At 39.3% G+C, this 16095-nt stretch overlaps 1 protein-coding gene across 1 annotated transcript in view; it reads left to right on the plus strand.

Moving 5' to 3' along the window:
• Positions 1 to 16095, plus strand: part of LOC137266474 (transforming acidic coiled-coil-containing protein 3-like) — a 77776-nt gene that overhangs the window by 54584 nt on the left and 7097 nt on the right. The window contains exons 8-16 of the mRNA XM_067801974.1: positions 4350 to 4521; positions 7047 to 7121; positions 8289 to 8309; positions 12707 to 12885; positions 13336 to 13379; positions 14020 to 14180; positions 14466 to 14572; positions 14921 to 15041; positions 15459 to 15547. Coding sequence (XP_067658075.1) covers positions 4350 to 4521; positions 7047 to 7121; positions 8289 to 8309; positions 12707 to 12885; positions 13336 to 13379; positions 14020 to 14180; positions 14466 to 14572; positions 14921 to 15041; positions 15459 to 15524 — 946 coding nt within the window. The 3' untranslated portion in view covers positions 15525 to 15547. The remainder of the gene's footprint in view (positions 1 to 4349; positions 4522 to 7046; positions 7122 to 8288; positions 8310 to 12706; positions 12886 to 13335; positions 13380 to 14019; positions 14181 to 14465; positions 14573 to 14920; positions 15042 to 15458; positions 15548 to 16095) is intronic.

Below are 16095 nucleotides of genomic sequence, written 5' to 3' on the forward strand. Positions count from 1 at the left end.
AGTATATCCTGACTGATGTGTCCAGTCCTCCACTTGTCTAGCATATCCTGCTGTCTAGTATATCCTCAGTGTCTAGTATATCCTGACTGATGTGTCCAGTACCTCCACTTGCCTAGCATATCCTGCTGTCTAGTATATCCTCAGTGTCTAGTATATCCTGACTGATGTGTCCAGTACCTCCACTTGCCTAGCATATCCTGCTGTCTAGTATATCCTCAGTGTCTAGTATATCCTGACTGATGTGTCCAGTACCTCCACTTGTCTAGCATATCCTGCTGTCTAGTATATCCTCAGTGTCTAGTATATCCTGACTGATGTGTCCAGTACCTCCACTTGTCTAGCATATCCTGCTGTCTAGTATATCCTCAGTGTCTAGTATATCCTGACTGATGTGTCCAGTATCTCCACTTGTCTAGCATATCCTGCTGTCTAGTATATCCTCAGTGTCTAGTATATCCTGACTGATGTGTCCAGTATTTCCACTTGTCTAGCATATCCTGCTGTCTAGTATATCCTGACTGATGTGTTCAGTATCTCCACTTGTCTAGCATATCCTGCTGTCTAGTATATCCTGACTGATGTGTCCAGTATCTCCACTTGTCTAGCATATCCTGCTGTCTAGTATATCCAGACTGACTAGGGACTCCCCAGCTCAGTTCTTCCCCTCCCTGCATCTGAAGTCATATCCACTCTGTCGGTGTGTAGCGGAGAGCTTCTGCCAGGGAGATATGACAATACTGAAATGACCTTGTGTGGAGCAGATTAATTGAGCTTGTTGAGTGTTGAGAAGAAATCCATTATTGCTACTTGTGTTAGTTCAGGGTGTCAAGTTCACTCTTCTGACACATCAGCCTGGCCAATCATACATAGCTAGTGCAAACAGCATAGTTTGAGATGGTGGTGCTGATTGTGAAAAACAGTATCCTTGATTTTTTAAGGAGTGGAAGTTTTGGTTCTTTTAAGACATGTAATTATGCTTTTTGCAGTTTAGTTGGCACACTTTGTTTGGAATGTTGTTGTGTATATATGAAGTACTTTAATGGTTATGCAAGTTTTCAGTAAGTAAATTGCCAGCATTAGTCATTACATTAATGACCCATTAATCATAGCATGAAAGTATGTCCCAGTGTAATTTTGATCACCTAACACCGGCTCAGGTAATATTTAGGTACAGTGTCTCCATGTCCAATTACCTTCCAACTGACATCAGAATCTCAGTATTAAATCACCCTCGGCCTTCCTGTAATTAAAGGTGCATGTGTGCAGGCATGATTTTGTTGTTGTTGTTGTTGCATTGTTAGCTGAAGCACCATTGTTTGCTATGCGGAGTTGTTTCCCTGAAGTCTGGGTAATGCTGGTTTGGTTTGACACCATTCTACCTGCGCACCTCTAAGGCTTCAATCTTTACTTCAACATTAGCTGACATGCTGTGATATATGCGTGGAAAACTGTTCTAAGAGGTTCTAAATCCCACTCACCCACTCACTCACTCACTCAGTTACTATCAGTGAACAGAGAGTTACCTCAGTATGAGTTTACCTCAACTGGTCAGTGTGTCTGTGGTGGACATTAATGATGTAATAAGGCCCCAAGTCATGTCCACTCTTTATGGTTCACTGCCTACACCAGACCTCCAGGTCTGTGCTCCACTGATCACTAACTGGTCAAAGTTGACAGTCCACTTTGTCAGACCAGCTTGCTATTATATCAAAATACCTTATAATAAGACCCTGAATATCCAGACAGTTCCTATATTTCTACATATATTTTGGAAAATGACGCTATTTTTTCATTTGATGAACTGTACTTAGGTTCCATCCTGTTGTTTAATTAGATATAATAATTACAGAATTTGAATGACATGTCTTTCAGAGATTAAGGATTAGTCGATTAAAGTAAATCTCTGGAAGGGTGGCAGGTGGCCAAGTGGTTAATGTGGAGGCTTGTCCCAGTCAAGACATGCGTTCAGTTCCAGTATTGGTACTGTTCATCAGCTGCAATATGTCTTCAAGTGAAGTTAAAATTTGAAGTCACATTATCAGTTATGTCACCTGTCAGTCCATCATCCATCTGATTTTTTTTTCTGTAGCCTCCCTGGAAAATGTATTTATTGTATTTTGAAACGTTACACATGTATCAAACACATGCTAAACTGTTGCATCATGGTATATGGGTGCTTCTGATAAACGATTCCTTGTTTGCCTGAGATCATAGCTGCAATTAAGACACTTTCTCCGTGGCTACGAAAAGGTACAAAAATGAATCATACCAAAAGAATACTTACCAAGAGTTACGATAATGATGCCTTAAAATAATTTTTGGGAGTTGCCCACCCTTTCTTTTTATTGTCAATACTATATGAAAAAAGCCCAATTACTAATGTGGTGGGGATTATTGATATGATGTTTTCCATTTGATTTGAAAATACGCATTGCAAGTAAACAGTATTTAAAACGATTAGATAAATCACATGTGACTGCCTGAGTCCTCTCTGATTATAACATATGTGTGTGGCCATAGGCCGTAGTAATATCTAAGTTATTCAACATTGACTGCATGAACAGCCAGGATGAAACTATTGGTTATGCAAGTCCAACTCCTCTGGCTGTCACATAACCACTGTGTGACCACTGAGTCACACACACATGCATGTCACCGGCACACTAACCATACTGACCACACTGACGGACTGTTGTAGTTACACTACCAAAGTCGAATCCTACAACAGTTGTTGTCAGTATGTCCACCATCACGATTCTCATCAGGTAAACTGTAGAATAGTTTTAATAGACAAACTCTTCTCTCAGAAGTGAAGTTATTTTCATAGAAGCAATGAAACTTGAAGTTGAAAAGGAATCCCCGAAAGACTGGCTATGAATGTGTGGGAAACAAATCCATACTTGCTTCATTTAAGGCTGTAGAAATACATGACTGGCTGGGCAGGAAGTAAAATAATATGGTACAGAGACTGTCAGACATACTGTTGTAATCTGGTAAACCTGAAGCCAAGGACATCAGCTATGTGATGTTTATGTCTTGTGAATATTACTTCAAAACTTGTTCACAGTATTTTGAGATGACAGCACTTCTGATATGTATCTTCAGGCAGAAGAGTTTTCATTTTGAATGTTTTTCTGGTATGTTAGTGTTTGGTGAAGGCTGTACGGTAGTTTTGTTGTTAAGGTGTTGACTATTCATAAAGATGCCTGGTTCATTTCCAACATATGTCTTGACTTTTATGTGGACACTGATAAGTGTGGCACAACTCATCATTTTGTCATGTGAAGTCATATTAGATGTGAATGGAAGCAACTGACGATCAGTGGCTTTATCGTGTATAAAGAATATTTCTTGACAAATTTACTCATTGTCCAAACCAAGCACTTCATTGTTTCGCTTTTTAACTGAAAATTACCGATATGTCATATTGTTACTCAGAATACAAATGCTGCTAACCTCTTATTATGTCAATTTATTTTGTCTTATTATTTTTTCTGTGTGTTGACTGGGAAATGTCAGGCTGGATCCAGAGGGAGGGGTTGCATGCATTTTCACACACAGCACACTAACCACTTTGGTCACAGTAAGGGGTTAGTGGGGGTAGCCTTGTGGTCAGATAGTTCATTCGTCTTGCCGAAGACCGGGGTTTGTTCCTCGTACAGTGTGTGAAACCATTTCTGGTGTCTTCAGCCGTGTTATTGCTGCAATATTGCTAAAAGTCCCTAAGGAGCATTTCTTTAAACCTTTCGACTTGATGGTGTATGTGCAGCCCCCTGCTCAAAAATCCTGGATCTGCCCAATAAATGCACTCCTGTGACAGTTGTTTAAACATCTGTAAATCAATAGTCCCTACATCAGATTAACTCCAAGCACTTCCAAAAGTTGATAGCTATCTCCCAGCAATATTCCAGTTATATGATGGCCGCCTGTAAATAATTGACTCAGACAATCCATGATGACATGTGTCGACCCAGTCAGTGAGCCTGACTACCCGATTTTGTTAGTCTCCTCTTATAACAAGCATGTGTTACTGAAGACCAATTCTAATGCAGGCGTTCACTGGTCACTATCACTTTTTGGGCTGGTCTTTTAACCATTTCATTGGCTCGGGAAACTACTGGTCTAGTGGAAAAGATTTCATTCACACATTTTTCTGCGGATCCTCAGAAGTCTGCTGATTTATATGCAAATCAATTAATTCTGGACCCTGCTGATTTTCAGCTGAAATCACTTTCACCTGTTTCCATCCCTGCACATACTGACACAGACATTTTTTCAGATGCTAGTCCCCTAATTGGTCAGAGATTGTTAGAGAAGATTTCTGATGAATGATTTTTTTTCCCTTCCAGTGAGGATGATCTTATGTCCTTGAATACACCCCCTGCATCAGGGAAGACTGGCAGCAGACAAGTGAAGAAACACCCTGCCGCCCGTGTGTTGGCAGATCAATTGGACGGTGCATCAGGGGAGACCACTCATATCAACAATGTAGACAACATCCTCAAGTGCAGTCCAGGGAAGGTGAGCAAGGGGAGACTACTCTGTACCCCAGCCCTGTGTACCAGCTCTTGTGCTTATGTCAAGTTGCAAGTTGTCTTGTTGGTACTAACTGTCATACATTGGGCTAAGAATCAGAGGTTTAATGGCTGATCAGGGATATCCAAGAATTTGGTTGATTAATTCATAATCTGTATTTGTGACAAGTAATTTTTTTTAATGGTTTTTCTTTGGGTATTTTTTTTTTTTTGATTATCCATATTTCCCATCCTATGTAATATTCAAGTAAATATTTGAGTTTGGGAAAAGGAAAAAGTGACAGTAGTTTCAGCATGAGTTTCTGAGCCATATGTAAATCTCTATGTCTTTAGCCTTCATTGTGAATGCCAAGATGCACTTGAGACAAATGTTCATTTTCACTGATTGGGCCCCTCCAGTTTGGTTTTGGGACGAGAGTGCCTGAGCTTCAGTTCCATGATGCATCCTCCTCCTCTCTCCCTGTTGCCATGGGTGACTCATGGGTGGAGCAGATCCACAACTACACAGAGATAGAGGACTCGAACCCAGGATTGTCCCAAGATTCTCTAGACGCTTTCCCATGGTGCCAAGCTGATGAAGCAGATGCAGGCGATTTGATGCCGCACAGCGGGGACACACAAATGAATCTAGATCACGATGTGCGTAAGGGTTACCCAGCATGCTTAGTACTGCAGCATGGCCACCCATTGTGTGTGAACCGCTGCCATCAGCTTCTGTGACCTGGGACAGACCTTCCATGTTGCCTGATTCATCCAAATCAGCTTTTTCAGTGTGTAGAGTTAGATGTGTGGCTGTTCCCATTGTTTGCTTTGCTGCAACTGGACATGATTAACCCTATAATCTGTATGTGAATGTGTGGACGCTAATCAATATACCTGTGTTTTAAGGTTTGAACTAATACAGATACTTTGTGAGTAGTGTGTGTCATCTCACAAATCAGAAGATCGAAGAGAATGTTGATGGTGATGAAACCCAGTCTGGCTAATAGTGTGCGTGTGTGTGTGCGTGCGTGCGTGCGTGCGTGCGTGTGCATGTGCATGCAAGTGTGTGTGTGTACGTTCGTGTGCACGGTGATGTACGCAAGCAGAGTGTGTTTGCATGTGTGTGTATGTGTGTGTGTGCGTGCGTGCGTGCGTGCGTGCGTGTTCATGCGTGCATGCTCATGCGTGCATGCTCATGCTTGTGTGTGTTATATCATACCCAAGTAACATGGAGTGATGCTCGTGCAGTCAACCTCTGGTTTGTCTAGACTCATTTGTTTCCCAGACATGGCTGTCATCATAGTCTTTCTACCAGGTTCAAGCTGCAGGAGCATGAAGCACTGTTTAGTGCTTCTGCAGCAGGTAGACAACCTGCTCCACCTAAATCACATATGTCAAGCCCCTCCACTGTGTCATCAGACAGCAAGATCCTAGCCCCGAAATCTTAGCCACATCCTCTACCCCTGACTTACATTGTTATACTGTAATCAAGATTGTTATAGTGAGATCAAGATGTTAAATTGAGATCAAGATGTTATAGAGAAATCTGGATGTCAAGGTGTATATCAAGATATCACAGTGTAATAAAGATGTTATAGTGAAATCAAGATTTCTGAGTGTAATCAAGAAGTATTTGTGTGTTAAATCTTGATCTTATGTAGTGAATATGAAACTCCTCCCAGAGTTTGACTGTCAAATACACACTATCAACATGCACACAGCTGTCTGTGATTGTCAAGCAACATGCAGCAATAACCACTCACTCACCCACTAGTAACACTATCTGTGTTTGTGTAGTCAAACATCTATAATTGAGATGACCTAACTTTGGAATGCAATGTCAGTGCTTTTTGTGAGACACCATTCCTCTCTAATTCCCAGTGTTAACAGAGAACGAATTTAGCAAATGCCTCAGTGTCATGTGTTTGATACAGTTTATGTATTAGGAGGCACAGCTCTCCTAAAGAGCAGCAGTTTGCTATAATGGTGCGGCTTCCCTAGGCATCACCTTAATCTCATGATTGTGTGTTTCACTCATGATTTCCCATGATTAGGAACTTAAGTTTTTCTATGATACAAGTGCCTCACCAATCTGTTAAACATGGAGACTTTTCTCCCACATGAAGTTGACATGAAGCCAAACTGAATCCCTCAAGTTCTTGCTGGGCATCACAGTGGGATTGAGTCAGTGGGGTAACCTAGTGGTTTAAGTGTTAGCCCATCACACTGAAAACCCATGCGTACGTGTGAAGCACATTTCTGGTGTCCCTTGTTCTGATATTGCTGGAATATTGCTAGAAACCAGCATAACACTAAATTCACTGAAACAATCACTCTCACTGAGATTTGTACACGTGTGAGCAAAGTACAGTTGTTTACCTGGAAACAGACAGGATGCAGACAGTTTGTTTGAGTGGCATTCTAGAAGATGCAGATATCCTGTATATATCTTGAAATATGTTAACTCTCATTGTGTTCTAAACATGGTGCTGTCTGGAATAAGCAGGTTATGTTATTCTCCATCCACAGAGTGATAGCGGTCTAGCGGACATGAACCAGTCCATGGGGGACTCCACCAAGGAGGCAGTGGTTCAGCTGGTGCAGGTGAGCTAACAGTCACATGATGGTCACATGACAGTCATGTGGCAGATATGTACTGCGCCTCTCTGAAACAAATCCTCCCAGTCTTTGTAATACTGATAAGCTTTGTCCTTTTGTAAACTTTTGCAATAAATCTTGGGATAATTGCTTTATTTTTTCTGCATAAACATTCTGGGGTAACATGCATGCATGCAGATGCTTGGTTGTAAAATTAAGTTGATATCTGCTTGTGGAAATTTTAAAGATTTTTTTTAAACTGGCTTTTATAGTTTGACCTCACTCATCATTTTGATATTTATGCATATAATTCATAAAATAGTTTTGGACAGAGAATTATAGTTCGTAAAGAATGAGTCTGATGTCTGTCTCACAGTCTGATATGCAAGTATGTGTCTTGCTTACCACCATACCAACAAATCTCTATACACCTTGTACAAGCATTTAAATTAGCCTTCTTCAATGAATATAGTTATTTTCATATGAAGTACATATTCACTTTTACTGGATCTTGCCTTTTGTTGCATGATAGGGCAACTTACTAGTCAACCTATAGAACAACCCTGAATACATCTCTTAAAACATGATATTATTACAATTATTATTTTTAGTCCTCTGGATGCTTAAACATTAATCCACTGACAAGAATAATGCTGACTGATGTGTAAGTGATAATGACGAAAGTAACAAAATCCTGCTTTATGTGCTTTTGACCAGACCAGACATTAATTATTTTGACAAAGTCGTCAGACCCTGTTGATAGACAGTTATATTATTTTTTTCTTAACAGGTTTGATTTTGGTGCCTATATTTCTGTGTTAAATTACATTCAGGGAATATGTGACATAAGTCTTTTGGGGTTCAAACTATTACTGAAAATCCCAAAATAACATTCTGGTCAGAATGTATATGCTGTCATGGTTGCCTCAAGTGATGAAGACTTATGTCAAATGCCCTACCATGAGTGTCTGGTGATGCACACTTGAAGCAAATGACAAAAGACTCAAAATATGAATACTAGTTAATATAAGAGGCTATCTTCTTTCAAAATTGATGACTTCATGGATTTTGTAATTTTGATATTTCTGGATGAGAAATGCTTCTACATCACCAGACATGAGCTAGGAACCACAATAACTAACCTATCTCTTTTGTTTCCCCGCCGGCTTTAAGGGCAAAACTGAGAGTGTACAGGTAATGCGGATGTTTCACTTCCTTTGTGTTGTGTTGTTGTGGTTGTTGTTGATGGCGCCACAGTCACTGCTGATGTTGTCCCTGTGTCTAGGTGGTAGTGTCTGAGGGGTGGGTACCTGGAAGGAGGAATTCACTCATGCACTACAGATACACTGGCTTACACCACAAACTTTAAATGACAATCGGACTACCTTTCATTGTTTATGTAGTTATTTTTTAAATGTAACACACATTATATTTGTGATTAAACTTTCTCTGTAAGTACAGATTACAGTACTTTCGTTGGGTTAAGTCCCATCTGGGATTTGAAACCCACTCTCTTAGAGTTAGAGCTCAAATTACCATTACAGGGAAAGTGTAATCCTGAATATAAAATGTATTACATTTGACCACTTTCTAAATGAAATTGTATATTCATAGCTTTTAGAAGGTTTTGAAATTTATTGGCATTTTATGTCAGTTTGACAAGGTAGATGATTATATGTATAATTGCAAGCTCAGCAAAAATGATAAGTTGCATTTATTTGTTGCATTTTTGCGGGCAACTGTATAACATGGTGCTTCTTGATGTGTGCAGAGAAAATGGATTTGTGGTTTTGCTGCTTTCACTAATATTGAAAGAATGTTATAGACCAAATTTTTAAGATCAGCTTCTATGATAGTTTCTAGAAGTTTTCTATATTATTGTTGTGTTGTAAGTAATTTGACATGTTAGTTTTATCGTAGTTAAGGTGTGAACATTAATGGATACAAATCCTTCACTACAGGTAATATGCCAATAATATGCAAGTGAAATATCAGTCATACACAAGTAATGAACCAGTAACATACCAGCCAGTAATGTGTCAGTAATACACAAGTAATGAACCAGTAACATACCAGCCTGTAATGTGTCAGTGATATATCAGTAATGAACCAGTAACATACCAGCCTGTAATGTGTCAGTGATATATCAGTAATGAACCAGTAACATACCAGCCAGTAATGTGTCAGTAATATATCAGTAATGAACCGGTAACATACCAGCCAGTAATGTGTCAGTAATATATCAGTAATGAACCGGTAACATACCAGCCAGTTATGTCTCAGTAATATATCAGTAATGAACCGGTAACATACCAGCCTGTAATGTGTCAGTAATATACCAGTAATGAACCGGTAACATACCAGCCAGTAATGTGTCAGTAATATATCAGTAATGAACCAGTAACATACCAGTCAGTAATGTGTCAGTAATATACCAGTAATGAACCGGTAACATACCAGCCAGTAATGTGTCAGTAATATACCAGTAATGAACCGGTAACATACCAGCCAGTAATGTGTCAGTAATATACCAGTAATGAACCAGTAACATACCAGCCAGTAATGTGTCAGTAATATACCAGTAATGAACCGGTAACATACCAACCAGTAATGTGTCAGTAATATACCAGTAATGAACCGTTAACATACCAGCCAGTAATGTGTCAGTAATGTATCAGTAATGAACCAGTAACATACCAGCCAGTAATGTGTCAGTAATATACCAGTAATGAACCGGTAACATACCAGCCTGTAATGTGTCAGTAATATACCAGTAATGAACCAGTAATCTGAAAATCAGTAAGGTTGCATAAAAGAAATCAAATGTTTCTCGGCACATTTATTTCAAAAGTGACAAGGACCGTAGGACTTTTTAAAAAAAATTTTGATAGAAAAAAAGTGACAAGGGAGCAACACATTTTTTCTCTCAGAAATACAGCATAGGAAGTTTAGCGCATGTAAGTGAGTCGTAGATTCAGTCCCATTTGTTCTTACAGACAGTCTCCTTCTTAAAGTGGATGAGTGGTTGATCAGGACGCAACCAAGTCAAATTATTTTTTGTTAAAATGGCAATAAAAAATTGTTACGCGCACAAATAAAAGTGACTTGCAGATGTCTGAGAAACATTTCAATTTTTATTATTTTTAATGTACCAGTAATGTGCAAGTCAATAATAAACCAGTAATAAACCAGTAATGTGAAAGTCTGTGATGCAGCAATAATGCACCAGTAATGTGAAAGTCTGTGATGCAGCAATAATGCACAGTAGGTAATGTGCCAGTGCTATAATGTCCATGATATACAAGTAGTATACCAGTAGTACACTGTTAGTAGGCAGAGGCACACGAGTGAGAGTTAAGATAGTAATATGCCAGTAATATGCCAGTAATGTACATTATAACAGTATGTCAGCAATGGCACTATGTATCATGTATTGGGATATTTATTAATTTGTTCAAAGGTTTTGTTTTCCTGGTTAAGAATTATTTTTAACCTTGAATTATTTTTAACCAAGTTAACCTTGGTATGCTCACTCATGAATACATGATTTAGCTAGAATATCCAACAGCACAAAACAACCAACATTTGTTGAGCCAGTGAATTTGTGTGTCTCCCTTCACCTTGATCTGAGAATGATGTAGCTCAATGGGTGTCACCTGTAGCCAGGTGGGTGTGTCATGCAAGTAGCCCCATCCCTTCTTCCCCATCCATAGCAGCTGCTACCCACTAATTCATTTCAGTTTTTGTTTTGTTCTCTAGTATTTCAGGACATTTGTGAGGAAGCACGCACTTTCATATGAATAATATTGACATATTTGTGTAAATACACTGCCGTTGCTAGTTCATAATGGATCAATGTTGCCTGGTGTTATGTAAGTTCCGCCAAACTGTTCATGTGATACTTGGTTCTCAGTTCTGCAGTGGACGATAAATATTAAAACAACAGTTTAAGGCTTGCATCTGTTTGATGCAAGCATCTTTATTTCACATTATGCATTTCATTTCAAACGATTTACTTTGTGCATTTGCTTGCTCATTATTTTTTTAAAATATTTTTTCATATGCTTTCTCTATGCATTGTTTTGTATAGATTAGAGTGCATGGGAATGGAGGGTTTTGGTTTTTGCATTATTTCAGATTTAGTTGTCTGTTGCCTATATAGATTCCTGAAAGTTGGTGTTTGTTGGTGGTTCTCAAACTTACATGATTTATTTTGCAATATTCTTTATATGATCAGCTTGCAGGGAGCACCGCTTCAGTTTATGTAACATTGTTAAAAGCTTGAAGCAAACATTGTTCTTTACTGATTTTCTCAAAGGGTTGGATATAACACTATGAGTTGCAGCAGTATCATGAGGGACATATGTCATATTATACACCTCACAGCAGATTTTATACACTAGTGTGTGTAACACATAGATACTGGTGTGTATGACATAATAACACTGGGATGTATGGCATAAAAACACATGTATGACATGTATAAACATTGTACTCTTGTACATCATCGTAACTCGAAATAAAATACTTTTATGACGAGTATTTAGCATTGAATAGTTCAGAAGAATAATTTAAATAGGATATACTTGAAGTATGTTAATATTGTTCTTCAGACATGTGGAAAATCAGTCACGTCTATTAGTTAACTTCTTCAATGCACAGACACGTCTTGACACTGTCGTCAGCTTTGGGAAAGTAGTACGACTATGTTACAAATAATGCAAGATTTGTTTTGTATTGTATTTTTGTATTTGTATTTTCTAATAATTTGCTTTGAGTAATTTATGCATTTTTCGGTTTCGTTTTGCATCAGTAATTACATTTATTTCATACTGATGATTGCCATGATTCTAGTTATGCTTGACACCGAACTCTGAATGAATAACACAGGTAGTCTATCAACATATGGTTTCAGTAAATGTGTGTATGTTAGATAGGATGTCAGCTGTGACACTGTAGTGAGGATTAAGGTTATTGAAGCTGTACCAAGTAGTGCATGTATTTGCTGCTTCAGAAAGTACTTGCTTGGAGAGATTTGTGTAACTGACTGACATCTGATTTCATTATTCACTACAAGTTAACACTATAGTCCTAAATGGTGTTTTGTGATGATGATCGTTCATTGGGTCTCCATTTACTTGTCATGAATAAATTTATGTATTTGACACTGCTGACTGATTGTGCAGGACATGTTTGTTGTTCGTAGTTAGTGCTGACAAACATGGCCTAGTGTAAGCATTTAGTAAGTGTTGAATGTGAATATTGTGTTGGAAGGAGGGCACTGATTTAAAATCATCTCCTCACACTCCATTGGAGACTTAGAATAGACTTAATCTGTGATAGATGGTTATCATGAACTGTGTAACTGAAATGGACTGAGAACGTGTTCTGCGAGGAGTTAACATGGAACAAGATATGGCGCTTGAAGACAATGTAGGACTGAACTGACTGAAGACAGTATTAGAGATTTAATGTGGCAAGTTGTGGGCCAAGGGAGGTAACTGAGTGATCTGCAGGTCTGCCATGAGAGGCTAATGTCATGGAGTGGTCAGCAGAATGGACAAGGGAGGTAACTGAGTGTTCTTGTGCAGGTGCTGAAGTACTCGCAGACAGACTGGAACAAGATGAAGCAGGATCTGGAGCTGAATTTCCAGGCCCAGCTGCTACAGAAGGAAAAGGAGTGGAGCAAGAAGCTTGCCGACCGTGAGAAAAAGATGGGCTACGTAGAGGAGACCAACCGTGGACTCAAACAGACCAATGAGGAGATGAAGTAAGTCGTGCAACATTCAAACTGGATCAAATTTGTCGTCTGTCGCAGATAACATAGCTGAAGAGGTCACTACATTTGATGCATCACTTGAAGATTGGACGGTTTGTCCTTGTTTGGTGCAAGACTTTGCAAACTGGATGGTCAGTAGATGTTTGATATGACACTTTTGGGATTGTGTGGTCCTTCAATTATTTATGTTAATATTTCAAGATTGTGGAAATTTGCAACACAGCGATACAAGATGATGGAATGGTACAGTTTGATATGATACAAGGTGGCAAAATGACTGAGGTGAAACAATGATACAAGGTGACACATTTATACAAGATACTACAGTTATCTTAAGATTTTCTGTATCAAGATCCTATTATTCTGGCTATCAGGAAAAGTGTAGTATACTGAGCGTAGGGCCGTTTTTTGTGATTGTAAACTTACTTTATTCTTTTACAGAGCAGTTGTGTCTGAATTCGAGAAGACGATTTCTCAGCTGCAAGGTAAGTTGGAGGTTTAATGACAACAGACTTAGATAATGAGGGGCTCCATGATCTAAGGCTCCACAATATGTTCTGTAGAGTTGCTTCCCTTGGACAGGCCAGGAACTATGATTGTGAATTGAAATGTAAGTTCAATCTACATCATGTCTGGTTCTCCTTCTACTTCAAGATGACTTACCATGATATTGCAGCATTGCACACTCCGCCTGCCTGACCGTCTGGGACGTTTTTTAGCAACTGGATGGGCAGTTTTAAAAAGTTGCTTGCTAGGTGATCTTGGACGAAATCTGACTTTGAGTAAAAGGACTGAAGCCTTGATTTCAAAACATTTTCTCACAGTTTCTCTCCTCTTATTTACAGTCTCATTATTTTTCTTAGTCCAGAAACTTCTGGACTGGTAACATTCCAACTGGTCTGGTAACTTTTGAGAGTTACCAGACCAGTTGTTTGGCTGAACTTTTGGGTAGTTTACAACACTGGATATTGCTGATATTTTTGATAGCAGGTTGTTCTAGTCATTCACATGCTGACTCGCTATGTGTGTGTTTGTTGCTTGTTTTTAATGTTTTTGTGTTATATATGTATGCATATAATTGTACTGCATATGCGTGTTGCACATGTCTGTGTGTGTGTGTTACAGCGGAGAAGGAAAAGACGTGTAACGCGTCCCAGCAATCACTGCAGGACATTGTTCGCGAGAAAGAGCAGGTGCTTGATGACCTTCACTCTGTTGAAACGGCCTTCTCCAACCTTCATCAGCGATATGAGAAGACCAAAGGCGTTGTTGAGGGATTCAAACAGGTTGGAACCTTATCTATATGCTGTCTTATTACATTACACTGAATTAAAATGCATCTTGAGCAAACACAATTTGAAAATGTATGCATTCATTACATGTCTACATTCCTGCCACTTTGGAGGATTATGATGTCATGTCAATAAAAGGTTAAATCAGAATATCTGAGTTTGGCATGGAATGGTTTCAAAATCTTTAAACAAATATGTTTTAGGCTGCTGTAGGATGAAATTGAGATCCTTCATGTGTTATGCATCAAATTACTGGTTATGCCTTGACTTTGTTTACAGAATGAAGAAGTGTTGAAGAAATGTGTAGCAGATTATCAATCAAAGTTGAAAAAGTCAGAACAAAAGTTACAGTTGTTAAAACAGCAAGCAGAAGAAAAGTTAGACCAGTAAGGATTTTTTTTATTATTATTTTTTTAAGATATGAGTGTATGACTGAATTACATGCAAACTATAAATATTTTCAGTTGTGTTTTTATAGTTTCTGACATGTTCGTGGTGGATATCTGATCAGGCTATCTCTTTATGATTACATATGTCATATTAATCTGATTGATCACATAAATATATTCTGAACAAGAAGTAAATTCAAGAGGCTTTCCTTGCCAGGAAGAAAACATTTTCAGTGTGTGTCGCCTGGACTACACTCATGCGCTCCTTTTGTTATGCATACACTCATTGACAACACTCCTACCTGACCGTTGTGCTCCCTGACTGATGACTGTGTTGTGTTGCAGTGCTAACATGGAGATAGAAAAGGAGAGGAAGGGCCACATGTCGGAGATGGCACGTCTACAAGCTGGTCTCAAGAAGGCCGAGCTACAGATATCAAGTCTGGAGAAGAGTCTGGAACAAAAGGTTGGTCTTACAGACAGTTAATGAGTCAAATCAATGTGAAATCAAGAAGCTATTGTCTAGTAATTGTGGCCATGTTAAGAAAATATATCATGAATGTCTAGAGGCCCAGAGTGGCCATTAGTGGTCAGACCTGAAAAAATTCCATAACATGAGAGTTAACACATATCTCATGCCACAGTGGCTTGACTTTCCTCCTCACAGAAAGTTCAGACTGTTGAGAATAGAGTAACTCCATCAACATTCTGCAGTGCACGGTGTGGACAAGCTGTCTGAGGTGCTGCAGTTCGTTGTGCAGAGTACTCATCAACCACGTTCCGTAAAGGCAACAGGTGTGGAAGAACATGTTTTGCATGATGACTTGGTTGTTATGTGCTATGATAGTCGTGTGTCTAAAATATGGTAATTTGTTTACAACAGGTGAAAGAGAATCAGGAATTGACAGCAATTTGTGATGAGCTGATTGCTAAAGTTGGTGTTGAGTAGCTTCATCCATGACAGTCTCAGTGGTGAGTACCCGCCCATGCTTGTTGGGCGTCAGATGCTTGCTTGGGTCAGAGGCTTGTTGGGGGTCAGATGATCAGAGGCTTGTTGGGGGTTCAGAGGCTTGTTAGGGTCAGATGCCTGTTCGGGGTTCAGTGGCTTGTTGGGGTCAGATGCTTTCTGGATGTGAGATGCTTGTTGAGGTCAGGTGCTTGTTGCGGGTTCAGGGACTTGTTGGGGGTCAGATGCTTGTTTGAGGTTCAGAGACTTGTTGGGGATCTGACAATTGTTGATGGTCAGATGCTTGTTTTGGGTCAGGTGCTTGCTGGCATGGAGCCAGCCTTGTGGTTGCATATGCTTATTGGGAGGGGTTATAAGACACATAGTACATAGGCAAACGCTCAGTGTATTTTATAGAGAGGAAGGGGGCAACCCCATCTGGCCAAACATTGTATCTGCTGGTTTCCACATTCCATTGATTGGACATAATTTCCAGAACTGGAGGAAATGATTTGGATAAGATTGGGATGTACCATATATAACCATAGATGAACCTATCTCAGAGATAAGTTTG

This window comes from Haliotis asinina, chromosome 15, assembly GCF_037392515.1.
Source record: "Haliotis asinina isolate JCU_RB_2024 chromosome 15, JCU_Hal_asi_v2, whole genome shotgun sequence".
Classification (NCBI taxonomy): Eukaryota; Metazoa; Mollusca; class Gastropoda; order Lepetellida; family Haliotidae; genus Haliotis; species Haliotis asinina.